Source organism: Primulina tabacum, chromosome 14, assembly GCF_025594145.1.
Source record: "Primulina tabacum isolate GXHZ01 chromosome 14, ASM2559414v2, whole genome shotgun sequence".
Classification (NCBI taxonomy): Eukaryota; Viridiplantae; Streptophyta; class Magnoliopsida; order Lamiales; family Gesneriaceae; genus Primulina; species Primulina tabacum.
The window spans coordinates 29,216,821-29,230,374 of NC_134563.1; the positions used below are offsets into that span (position 1 = coordinate 29,216,821).

Below are 13,554 nucleotides of genomic sequence, written 5' to 3' on the forward strand. Positions count from 1 at the left end.
TAAACATTCTGAAACCTTTCAACTCTCAAGCATTACACATATTTTCTCTCAAATATTGCTTGTGTTTACCTGAAAAGTCTGCTGACTTAAGCATCGGAGTGGCCACGCCGGACACCCCTCCGGCGCCCATTCACGAGTTACTTTCTTATTTACAGGTGCTGTCCAGGCCATTATCTTCACTCAAAATTTCCTAACACTATAAATTGTTGATTTGATCCGTTGGAGCTCCTTACCCGGCTCATCCATTTCAGACAGATCACATCATTGGCGCCGTCTGTGGGAAATACTTGAGTTCAAGACGTTGATATGGCTCGTACAAGAAGAACTAACCAAGATAATTCTCGGTCCCAGGAAGATGGAGGGCAGACCTCCAAACAAGTTGGTGTTAATAACACCAGGCCAAATCTCATTACCATGACCCCGGAAGAATTGAAAAAGATGATATCCGATGCAGTGAAGCAAGCTATGGCCAGGAAAGAAGATTCTCAGCATGTTACACCGCCCGGAAATAGACAAGAGCGTGAGCAGGAGCAAGAGCAGGAGTTGGGGGAGGAGGAGGAGAGACAGGAGGTTGAGGAGTCCAGTGCCGGGTCCAAATCTCCAACCGTGGCAGAAGAGTTGCTGGAGCTGCGAAAGAAGATGAAGGTCCTGGAAGGACAATTGGAGAACCGGAGCACTTCCCGGGCAATCACTAGAGGATGCCCATTTGCTGACATTATTGTCTGGGAACCTCTGTCTGGAAATTTCAAGTCTGCCAAAATAAAGGACTATGATGGCAACGCAGACCCTGAGGAACACTTGGCCAGATTTGAGAACATGGCCATGCTGCACTGTTACACTGATAGAATAAAGTGTAAAGTGTTCCTAACAACATTGGTAGATTCGGCTCAGAGATGGTTTGAGGGTTTGGCCCCCCAGAGTATTAGTTCTTTCAAAGATTTCCAGAAGTTGTTCTCGCACCATTTCAGCAGCAGCAAAAAGTAGAAAAAGACTGCTTTCAGTCTTTTCGAAGTCAAGCAGAGCCCGGAGGAAAGTTTAAGGGCTTATATCCGAAGATTCAACAGAGTGGCTCTGGATGTTCCCACTTGTGCCATTGAGACAAAGACTACCACATTTACCCAGGGCTTAAGGGAGGGTGAGTTTTTCAAATCACGGACCAAGAAGGTGCCCGGCGATTTCGAGGACCTATTATCCCGAGTAGAGAAGTACATCAATATGGAAGAGGCTCAGAAGCAGAAGAGGGAGGCTGTAAAAAAGGAGAGAGGAGACTGGGTATCTAAGCCCGAGGAGAGGGGACATAAGAGGGGTAATCTAGGGCACTTTTCACAGCACGTGCCTCTGAAGATGGCCCGGGAAAGGGAAGTACAAGAATGCAGTAGGGACCTGGCCCCTGACCATCAATTATCCTTGCCAGAGAAAAGAGGATTTTGCACTTTCCACAAAGTGTGTTATCATAACACCGAAAATTGCAAAACATTGAAGGGAAATTATGCCTTACCGTCCATCCCGGGACCCAGTCACAATAACCAGAGGCCGAGATTGCCACCTTGGACATCTCGGCAACCTGGATCCAGTGCCCGAGGGGGAGGTATGAGGAATAATCCGAGGAGTGAGCCCGGGAGAAGAAGGGAGCCTGAGCCCGAGAGAGAAAATAATTCGCCCCCTACGACGGGGTTGATTAAAATGATATCAGGAGGCTCTACTGATGAAGACTCCAACCGGATGAGAAAGTCGAGAAGTAGGAGGGAGTGTATGGAGGTAAAGGGAGCAAGGAGGAACGAGGCGGTCATCAGTTTTGGCCCAGAAGATTTGATAGGGGTGAATCTGCCCCACAATGATGCCCTGGTTATCCAAGCCCGAGTGGCAAATTATGTCATTTTGAGGGTCTTTGTTGATTCGGGCAGTTCTGTAAATGTGATTTTTAAAGATGCCTTTGTACAGATGGATTTGCAGGGTTTTCACTTGGAAGCTATGGAAACTGCCCTCTTTGGCTTTGCTGGCCACGTGGTCTACCCGGAAGGGGAGATTGTCCTACCACTAACCCTGGGCTCTCAAGATCTCAAGAAGACAGTGATGACCTCTTTCACTGTAGTAGACTCCCCATCTTCATATAATATCATTTTGGGGAGGCCGGATATGAATGAATTAAGGGCTGTGGCATCCACTTACCATCAAAAGATAAAGTTTCCTATGGGAGCCCGGGTAGGAGAAGTTAAGGGAGATCAACCTTCTTCCCGAAAATGCTATGTGGAGGCAGTCCGGGCTTATTAGAGCAAAACCAAGAGAGAAGGGAAGAAGGCAAGGATGGATGAAGTTGGAGGAAGAGTGGTGGAGAAAAGAGAAGTACATTTTGTAGCAGAGGAGGAGCAGGAGATGATAGAAGTCGGACCAGGCCAGCAAATCCGGGTGGCTCGGGACCTTAGTACATCCACTCGGGTTAGTTTGATTAACTGTTTGAAAGCTAATATTAATGTATTTGCCTGATCCCAGCAGGAGTTGACAGGGATTTCTCCCCTGATATCGAGGCACCACACCTCGACCATTCCCAAATCCCGGGACATGATCCCCGACCCGAGGCTCCGTACCTTGGTTCTTAAATAAGCCCAGGACACTACACCCTGGCTCGAGGCACCACACCTCGACCATTCCCAAGTCCCAGGACACTACACCCTGGCTCGAGGCACCACACCTCGACCATTCCCAAGTCCCAGGACATGTTCCCCGGCCCGAGGCTCCGTACCTTGGTTCTTAACTAAGCCCAGGGCACTAAACCCTGGCTCGGGCACCACACCTCGACCATTCCCAAGTCCCGGGACATGATCCCCGGCCCGAGGCTCCGTACCTTGGTTCTTAAATAAGCCCAGGGCACTACACCTTGGCTCGGGGCACCACACCTCGAACATTCCCAAGTCCCGGGACATGATCTCCGGCCCGAGGCTCCGTACCTTGGTTCTTAAATAAGCCCAGGGCACTACATCCTGGCTCGGGGCACCACACATCGAGCATTCCCAAGTCCCGAGACATGCTCCCCGGCCCAAGGCTCCGTACCTTGGTTCTTGAAAGTCCAGGGGGCTACACTCTGACTCGGGGAACCCGAGAAATACCCCCGTGAAGTTCAGGTTTAAATCTCTATATCTCAAGTGTCGGTTAAAGTATGGGGTTATTTATTTATCGGGACCCCGGGTATTGGTTTGGAGTTATCGGTTGCTCACACTTAGAAAGTTTCATGAGTTATTATATTACCCGGGTTGTGAAAATTTTGTCAAAACAATATTAAAAAAGGCACATCAATAGAAAGAAACAACATTTCATTATAAAGCCCGGAGGCAAGAACTACAAAGGGAAAGTACAGAGTGAATAACAATCCTAGTCTAAGTCTGCTGCTCTGATGGTTCCCCGGCCTCCTCGGGAGTCTTTTCAGCCTCTTTCTCGGCAGCATCATCCTTGGGAAGGGAATCAATGGCCCTGTCGAATATCAGGAAAGCCCGCCCTACCTGCTGGAATCAGACCTGCTTCCTCAAACTGCTCCTCGCACTTCTCAAAGCCAAATGTGAAGTATTTATACGCCCTATCTTCAACAGCTTCTTGGAATTCCGCCGATTGAAGGAAAACAGTCCTCCATTCCTCATGGGTCAGCTGTAGGAGTCTGAGCTTATCCTCAGCAATCTCAGCCCGATGTTGCTGAGCACTGGCCTCATCCTCGAGATAGCTAATCCGGGAGGCCAGAAACGCAGCTCGCTTCTGAGAAGCTTCCTCCCGGGCTATGCTATCATCTCAGGCAAGCTGAGCCTAGGTCAGTTGTTGATTAGCCACCTCTAGGGAAGCTTGGAGATTGGCAGTTTTCTCCTCATGAAGTTTCTGAACCCGGGCAATCTCCCCTTGTAGATGATCGTGAATATCCTGAGCTGCCCGGGCTTGCTGACCTTTCTTTGTGGCCACCGCTGCCACCTGTTCAAAGGCCGAAACTATCATCTGGGCAGCCTGAATAAGAAAGAATTAAAAAAGAAAAAAGAGAAAAGGGAGAGAGAAAGGGAAGAAGATAAAAGCATGAAACTTACTGACAGAAGGCGGTTGGATCCCTCCAAAAACTTCACACTGGCAAGAGTACGTACTCTTCAAGATTACCGTCTCAGCAGGGCTGAATATCTTCTTGAAGCGCTTACCACCAGTGGCAGTAGCTCCCTCAAAGAAGATATTAGCCTGGGAGAGCTGATCGGTTGAAGGGAGCTCTTGGCCGGGTTCTTCATTGGACTGAGGGGGAAGAGGAGGAGATGGAGCAGATTGGGAGGTGCCCTGGTTACCTTCGGGAAGGTCCTCAAGAATGACCAGCTCGGGTTCCGCAGTAGCTTTTCGTTTCCTCTGGCTGAGAGGAATGAGATCTTCAGATTCCTCCGAGGTCTCAATCGTTGCCCGGGAAGTGTTATCCCGAGGAGGGTCTTCCCGGGAAGCTTCAGCTCCCCGGGCTGCCGCCTCTGCAGCCCGTTGCTTCTCTTCTTCAGCAGCTGCTCGGCGAGCCGCCATTTCCTTCTCTCGAGCTGCCTTCTCAGCTGCTCGCCTTTTAGCAAAAGCTGCTTGCATCTCGGAGTTATCTTCATAAAGAAGTGACAGGGTTATAACAAATTAAGCAAGCAAGATAAGGGAATAAGGAAGCAAAGAAGAGAAAGGATGTACCGGGTTGAGAGCCCGAGCCAGCCACCTCGTCAATTACACGATCCACGGGGTCCTCAGCCCGGGAACTCAACCCGTAGGCCACTAAGTTCTCTTCTGAGATAAGGGTGGAAGAAGAGTACTTATGCCCCTCCACCAGGGTTTGACTCACGAGGAAAGGCTCCTCGAATTTGTAGGATTGGGGAAGGGAAGGGAGAAACCCGGTCAGACAGGGTATAGGACCCGGGAGTTGAATATAGAAAAATTTTCCTTTCCACCCCTTTTGAGAGGAAGGGATGTCATCAAGGAATCGGGCGTTTAACCGGGATTTCAGGGAAAATGCATTATCCCCAAGCCGGCAAGAAAAATAGTAATGAAGGATGAGGGGGGTGATGAGAAGATTATTCATTTTAAAAGGACATAGTCTGAGGCCATAATCCTGAAAGAATTGGGATGAAGCGGATTGATAGGTACGCCAAAAAACTTGGCAACATCGATATAAAAAGGATGAACGGGAAATCGAAGACCATTTCTAAGTTGGTCCCGGAAGAAAGTTGTGTACCCGGGTGGGGGGTGATCTGCCCGATCAGAAGGACCGGGAATCATAATGGAAAAATTAGAGGGGATAGACCCCAGCACTCGTAGCTCCTCATCTGCCCCCGAGCGCAAGGTGCTGCTCATAGAGGAGAACCAAGGAAGGCTCAAGATCTCGGTTGCCGGAGGACTTGAAGCCCGGGCTTTACCCTTACCCTTGCTCTTGGCAAGAACTCGGGCCCGAGAGTGGCTAGAGGTAGAAAGTTTAAAAGAAAAAGGTTTTGTTTGATGGGCCACTGGTTTTTTAGAAGGTTGGGTAATAGAGCGGCGAGGGGGAGACGGAGAGGAATCAGAGCGCAGCGCGGTGGATTCTACACTAGGCGAGCCTCGCACATTGGCTCCTGACGTAGAAGAAGTTGAATCAGACATAGTGAAGGAAAACTTACGAGTTTTTGGAGGAAAGGCGGCTGAGGATCGTCGGAACTAAGTGTTTTGCAGAGAAGAGATTCGAAAAAAAATTCTGAAAGAGCTTCGCTGCAGTTTTGAAATTGCAAGTGATTTTTGAAAAATAAGCGAGTTACTATATATAAGCGAGGGGATAGATCTCGGCCATTGATCCAGATGCACGTGGACGATCAGGATGGATCTAGGAAATGGTGCAAGCAAATGAAAGGACGGGTACGAATATCGAGGAGACAGACTCATTATTGCCTCGGGATATGAAACGATTTTTCGGCGGTATAAATGCTAAAGCATGTGTCTTATTCAAAACTCGGGTTGTAGCAGACCTCGGTATCCCATTTCATCTATTGGATATTCAAACCCCGATGCTCTTACTCACTCTGAATGATGTTTCAACAAAAGTACAAGTATAACTGATCGGGACAGCGAGTCAAACTCTAGCCCGACTATTTTAAGGATGGGTGGTGATACCCCATAAGGATCCGGGTCATTGATGACTCGGGTAAAATCCTCGAGAGCCCGAGCACTACGTCTCTTCCTGGGTGTTCAATTAAAAGCTCGGGCTCTCACGCAGCCACCCGGGTACTTTGCTAACCAGGCACTTCTCCTCTTCCCGGGCAGTGATCATAGCCCGGGTTCTCATACAAATACCCGGGCAATCTATTACCCGAGACACCTCGAGAATTGCACCACACTCGAGTGTGATTGATACAAGCAGTCTAATCTGTCAGAACAACTTGGGCTTGGAGTGTCCTAGAAGCCATCAGAAGCTATAAGTATGGGCAGCCAACTTGCCATACTTAGTAGGTGGCACGGGAATCGAGGTACTTACCCCATTTTTTACTATAAATAGCAGGTATTAATGTCATTTAAATATTCTGAAACCTTTCAACTCTCAAGCATTACACATATTTTCTCTCAAATATTGCTTGTGTTTACCTGAAAAGTCTGCTGACTTAAGCATCGGAGTGGCCACGCCGAACACCCCTCCGGCGCCCATTCACGAGTTACTTTCTTATTTACAGGTGCTGTCCAGGCCATTATCTTCACTCAAAATTTCCAAACACTATAAATTGTTGATTTGATCCGTTGGAGCTCCTTACCCGGCTCATCCATTTCAGACAGATCACATTAATTTGTTATATTAGTTCCATTGCCTTTTGCATCCAGTCACGGAGATAATGAAATTGTTAGTTTGTATTTTTCCTGTCTTCGTGTGTTCTTGTGCTGGTGATGATTTGTTGCTTTGGCGGTTACTGTTTTAATATCTATCTTTATTATAGGTTCAACATCAATTAGGATTTTGCTTCGGTAATTAAATGGTGAGTCCATCAATTTTAAGTACCTTTTGTTATAATGTTATTGTTTTTTTTATACTAATGAATTTTATAATTTTTTCTTGTAATATAGAGAAAAAACATACGTTGTTTTCATATGCCGAAAACCTAGTATTGAGGAAACACATGCTCAGGTCAAGAAATTTAGTGATGCTTTACATAAATTGTTTTCGATTAGCAAGGAAGCATTAAGAGTTTTTGAGGCATATATACAAAAGCGACATCCAACTACATCTTTCCATACCACGAAGAAAGTTCTTATATGATTGTAAATATGCAATGATTTGATAATTATTTGAAGAATATATCTATGCTATGAAATGATTTGGTATTTATTTTGAAGAAGATTGGTGGTGTACTGTTAAATGTCGGCAAATAATGCAAATAGAAAATGCATTTATTGCATTTCCTGTAATGATTAAATGCATTGATAAAAAAAAACATGGGTCGGCGGAAACTTGCGAAAATTTCAGAGGAGAAAACGCGTTTTTATACGCGTTTTCAAACGGTCAAGGGGCTCTATAAATAGATATCCCTCATTCATTCTGAAATCATCCATTCTTCGTGTTTTCTCTCATCTTATAAGCATTTGAGTGCTTAATTCTATAATATTTGTGAGGTGTTTTGTTCTCCTGTAATAAGAGAGTGTGTATTCTCTTTGAAAACACAGTGAGTGAGTTGTACACCACAAAATATTATAGTAGATTTCTTTTCATCTTGCCCTTGGTTTTTACCCTAATAAATTTTAGGGGTTTTCCACGTAAATCTCGGTATCCAGTTTATTCTTTATTTTCGGGTTTTATTATCTCAAATTCCGCACGTGGGATCAACAAGTGGTATCAGAGCCTTGGTTTAAAATTTCTTAAAATTATGAGTATGCTTTGTGGTTGCAGCCTAGACTGATCTTCTACATCATAAAAGATTTTTTGAGATTTTTTATTTAAGGCGGGATTATTTTGTCCAGTCTACTAAAATTGTTGTAGACATAATGGCAGGAAGGTACGAGATAGCAAAGTTCAACGGAAGCAACTTTATGCTGTGGAAAATAAAAATACAAACAGTTTTAAGAAAAGAAAATTGCTTGGCGGCTATTGGAGATAGACCGGTGGAAGTTACGGATGATGGAAACTGGAATGAGATAAATGATAATGCTGTTGCCAATTTACATTTGGCTATAGCAGACGAAGTTTTGTCAAGTATTTATGAGATAAAAACAGCCAAAGTTATCTGGGATACTCTGATAAAGATGTATGAGGTCAAGTCACTACACAACATGATTTTCCTAAAGAGAAGGTTTTATACTCTTCGGATGGCGGAATCCTCATCGATGACCGACCATATCAATACACTAAATACTATATTTGCCCAACTCACTTCCATGGGGCATAAAATAGGGAAAAATGAACGTGCGGAGCTTCTACTTCAAAGTCTACCAGACTCATATGATCAACTTATCATCAACATTACCAACAATATTCTTATGGGCTTTCTAAGATTCGACGATGTCTTAACTGCGGTTCTCGGAGAAGAAAGTCGGCGCAAGAATAAGGAAGATAGGTTGGTAACATCGAAGCAAGCAGAGGCTTTACCGATGATAAGAGGAAGATTTATGGACCGTGACTTCAGTGGGAGCCAAAGACGAGGTAGATCAAAGTCAAGAAGTAAAAAGAAAAATATTTACTGCTTTAAATGTGACGGTAAAGGGCACTTCAAGAAAGAGTGTACGAGTATCGAGAAGAGTTCTCAAGGAAATGTGGCCAGTACTTCAGGCGGTGGTGAAATATTATTCTGCGAAGCAGCAACTGTTGCGGAAGGCAGGAACAAATTTTGTGACACATGGATTATGGATTCAGGTGCGACGTGGCACATGAAGTCTTGGAGAGAATGGTTTGATCATTATGAACCAGTCTCAGGAGGATCTGTACTCATGGGAAATGATCATGCCTTAGAAATCGCTGGGGTCGGTACTATCAAAATAAAGATGTTTGATGGCACCATTCGCACCATACAGAAGGTACGACATGTTAAGGGACTGACCAAGAATCTTTTGTCCTTGGGGCAATTGGATGACATCGGGTGCAAAACTCGTATCGAGAATGGGATCATGAAAATTGTGAAAGGCGCGCTTATGGTTATGAAGGCGGAAAAGGTTGCTACAAATATGTATGTACTTTTGGGAGAAACACACAAAGAGGAAGAGCTAACTGTTGCATCAATTGGTTCAGCAGAAGAATTAACAGTGTTATGGCATAGAAAGCTCGGGCATATGTCAGAACGAAGGTTGAAAATTCTCTCAGAAGGGAAGCTGCTGCCGGGACTTACAAAAGTGTCACTACCCTTTTGTGAGCACTGTGTTACCAGTAAACAACACAGATTAAAGTTTGGCACTTCTACTGTCAGGAGCAAAAGCATATTGGAGCTGATTTATTCGGATGATTGGCAAGCACCGGTTGTATCCCTAGGAGGAGCGAGATACTTTGTCTCGTTCATTGATAATTTCTCTAGGAGATGTTGGGTGTATCCAATTAAGAAGAAATCAGATGTTTTCCAGATCTTCAAAGATTTCAAAGCGCGGGTTGAACTTGATTCAGGAAAGAAAATCAAGTGTTTGAGGACTGACAATGGAGGAGAATATACCAGTGACGAGTTTGATGCATATTGTCAACACGAAGGCATCAAAAGACAATTTACGACGGCTTACACACATCAACAAAATGGAGTGGCAGAGCGGATGAATAGGACCTTGTTGGACAGAACAAGATCTATGTTGAGGACTGCGGGTCTAGACAAGTCATTTTGGGCGGAAGCAGTCAAAACCGCTTGTTATATTATCAATCGTTCTCCTTCAGTGGCGATTAATCTGAAGACTCCGATGGAGATGTGGACCGGAAAGCCGACAGATTATTCTCATTTGCATACATTTGGAAGTCCTGTGTACGTTCATTACAATGAGCAAGAAAGATAGAAGTTGGATTCGAAATCCAGAAAATGTATCTTCTTGGGTTATGCTGATGGAGTAAAGGGATTTCGCTTGTGGGATCCTACTGTTCACAAGCTTGTTATCAGCAGGGATGTTATCTTCGAGTAAGATAAGTAAAGGGAGACAAAGGCACATTGAAATCAGAAACTACTATATTCCAGCTGGAGAATAAGACAGACGAAGGTCAAAATTCTTGTGAAGCAGTACCAGAGCACGAAGAACAAGAACATGTTGAGTTTGAAGTTTCCACTGTGAGGCAGTCAACTCGAGACAGAAGACCACCAGGTTGGCTTTCAGATTATGTCACTGAAAGCAACATTGTATATTGTCTATTATCAGAGGATGGTGAGCCATCGAGTTTTCACGAGGCTACTCAAAGCTCGGATGTATCCTTGTGGATGATAGCAATGCAGGAAGAATTGGAGGCATTAGACAAGAATAAAACTTGGGATCTTGTTACACTACCACGATGAAGGAAAGCCATTGGAAACAGATGGGTCTAGAAGATCAAGCGTGATGGCAATAACCAAGTGGAGCGGTATCGTGCTAGATTGGTGGTAAAAGGGTATGCTCAGAAAGAAGACATCGACTTCAATGAGATATTTTCTCCTGTGGTTCGGCTTACAATAGTCAGAGTAGTGTTGACATTATGTGCGGTGTTTGACCTACATTTAGAACAGCTAGATGTGAAAACAACATTTCTTCATGGAGATCTTGAAGAAGAAATCTATATGCTCCAGCCAGAAGGTTTTGCAGAAAAAGGCAAAGAGAACTTGGTTTGAAGGTTGAACAAATCTCTGTACGGTCTCAAACAGGCACCGAGGTGTTGGTACAAGAGATTTGATTCCTATATCATGATCCTTGGATACAACAGACTGAGTGCAGACCCTTGTACGTATTTCAAGAGGTCTGGTGATGATTATATTATTTTGATGTTGTATGTGGACAACATGTTGGTAGCAGGCCCCAACAAAGATCAGGTCCAAAGATTGAAGGCACAGTTGGCAAGGGAATTTGATATGAAGGACTTGGGACCAGCAAACAAGATTCTAAGGATGCAAGTTCATCGAGATAGAAGTAACAGAAAGATTTGGCTTTCCAAGAAAATTTTTTTGAAGAAAGTCTTGCAACGCTTCAACATGCAAGATAGAAAGTCAATCTCGACCCCTCTTCCTGTTAACTTCAAGTTATCCTCCGATATGTGTCCTAGCAGTGAAGCAGAGAGGATGGAGATGTCTCGAGTATCATATGCATCAGCAGTGGGAAGTTTGATATTCGTCATGATCTGTACAAGACCGGACATTGCTCAAGCAGTGGGAGCAGTTAGTCGGTATATGGCGAATCCTGGACGAGAGCATTGGAGCACTGTTAAGAGGATCCTTAGATACATTAAGGGTACCTCGAATGCTGCATTATGTTAAGGAGGATCAGATTTTACACTCAGGGGTTATGTCGATTCAGATTATGCAGGTGATGCTGATAAGAGGAAATCTACTACTGGTTATGTGTTTACACTTGCAGGGGGAGCTGTAAGCTGGGTTTCAAAACTGCAGACCATTGTGGCATTATCTACAACAGAGGCAGAATACATGGCAGCTACTCAAGCTTGCAAGGAGGCAATATGGATTAAAAGGTTATTGGAGGAGATCGGACACAAACAAGAGAATGTTTCTTTGTTTTGTGACAGTCAGAGTGCCTTGCACATCGCAAGGAATCCAGCCTTTCATTTCAGGACTAAACACATTGGAGTACAATTTCACTTTGTGCGGGAAGTAGTAGAAGAAGAAAGCGTGGATATGCAGAAGATCCACACGAAGGATAACATAGCTGATTTTCTGACCAAGCCAGTAAACACTGATAAGTTTGAGTGGTGTAGATCCTCAAGTGGTCTAGCAGAAACGTAAGCAGCAGGGAATGGCAAGATTGAAAGGATGTGTGGAGATGTGTTTGATTCTCAATCAAATTTCCAAGTGGGAGAAATGTCGGCAAATAATGCAAATAGGAAATGCATTTATTGCATTTCCTGTAATGATTAAATGCATTGATAAAAAACATGGGTCGGCGGAAACTTGCGAAAATTTCAGAGGAGAAAACGTGTTTTTATACGCGTTTTCACACGGTCAAGGGGCTCTATAAATAGAGCTCCCTCATTCATTCTGAAATCATCACTTCTTCGTGTTTTCTCTCATCTTATAAGCATTTGAGTGCTTAGTTCTATAATATTTGTGAGATGTTTTGTTCTCCTGTATTAAGAGAGTGTGTGTTCTCTTTTGAAACACAGTGAGTGAGTTGTACACCACAAAATATTATGGTGGAATTCTTTTCATCTTGCCCGTGGTTTTTACCCTAATAATTTTTAGGGTTTTTCACGTAAATCTCGGTATCCAGTTTATTCTTTATTTTCGGGTTTTATTATCTCAAAATCCGCACGTGGGACCAACATTAAAGAAAGGGCAGAAGTAGATTAACGAAAGTTTCAGGATCATTGAGTGGTTATCATGCCATTTTAGTAGTTTTTGGCTTAAAATAAAAATCAGTGACTCTCTATCTCAAAATGACCATTTTGTGGTTGCTGATGAAAAATTTTGGCTAGAATATCACCAGTACTTAACCATCACCAGAATGCATCAAGCTATTACATGCATAAAACCAATATACAACCATTTTCCAGTATATGCTTAAACTTGTTTGATGCATATCTAAAATATCAACAACACTTAACCAACACCAGAATGTAACAAATCAGTATATTTATAAAATCAATATAGAACCATACACTAGGATATCAGTATATGATGAATGGCAAAAACTTGTGTGAAACGGTCTCACGGGTCGTATTTTGTGAGACGAATCTCTTATTTGAGTCATCCATGAAAAAGTATTATTTTTTATGCTAAGAGTATTACTTTTTATTGTGAATATCGATAGGGTTGACTCGTCTCACAGATAAAGATTCGTAAGACTGTCTCACAAGAAACCTACTCATGATGAACACCAAACCAGCATATCCATAAAACTAGTATATTCACCAAAAAAAAATATCCACCAAAATGTATATGCATCAAAGCACCATATACATAAAACCAATATATTCATGAAACCGGTATATCATCATATTTCCAAATCCACTACCATCAACTTATTCGAAATGATACAAGTTTAATCACCAACATTAAATAACTTTCTCCAAATTTCTTCAAATCCACAACCATCGACTTTCTTCAAATATCAAGATACCTTCAAATATTTATCATGTCCCTATACAATTAAAAAAAGTGAATGAGATCAAATTGAAAACAGGTTTGATCTTATTTACCAATATTTTTGACTTGGGGTGAATGGTGATTATCAAACTGATACGAGAGTAAATTAATCTAACCATGTGCGTATAAGTTTGTATTACCTTCATGTATGTCAAATAGAAAAAGTAAGTAAAAATTATTAGATATTTATCTGTATATATTAATAGAATAGAAATGTAATGCCCGGTTACTCGTACAAATGATAATAATGCGTTTACGTCGTTTATTATGTAGTTATTTAGCTCATTAGATTTCACGTGATGATTGAGGTATCAATATTGAGATTGAACAT

The 13,554-nt window shown here is 43.2% G+C and overlaps 1 protein-coding gene across 1 annotated transcript; it reads left to right on the plus strand.

Moving 5' to 3' along the window:
* Positions 1-306: 306 nt before the first annotated feature.
* LOC142523920 (uncharacterized) lies at positions 307-2,271 on the plus strand. Its single transcript, XM_075627654.1, has 2 exons — positions 307-876; positions 1,021-2,271. The coding sequence occupies exons 1-2, from the start codon at positions 307-309 to the stop codon at positions 2,269-2,271; spliced, it is 1,821 nt and encodes a 606-aa protein (XP_075483769.1).
* Positions 2,272-13,554: the final 11,283 nt, after the last annotated feature.

Bases quoted from the DNA above. Each gene is read 5' to 3' on its own strand.
- LOC142523920 (XM_075627654.1), top strand. From the start codon at position 307: ATGGCTCGTACAAGAAGAACTAACCAAGATAATTCTCGGTCCCAGGAA. The intron at 877-1,020 runs GTAGATTCGGCT...GAAGTCAAGCAG, and splicing joins AAGTGTTCCTAACAACATTG to AGCCCGGAGGAAAGTTTAAG.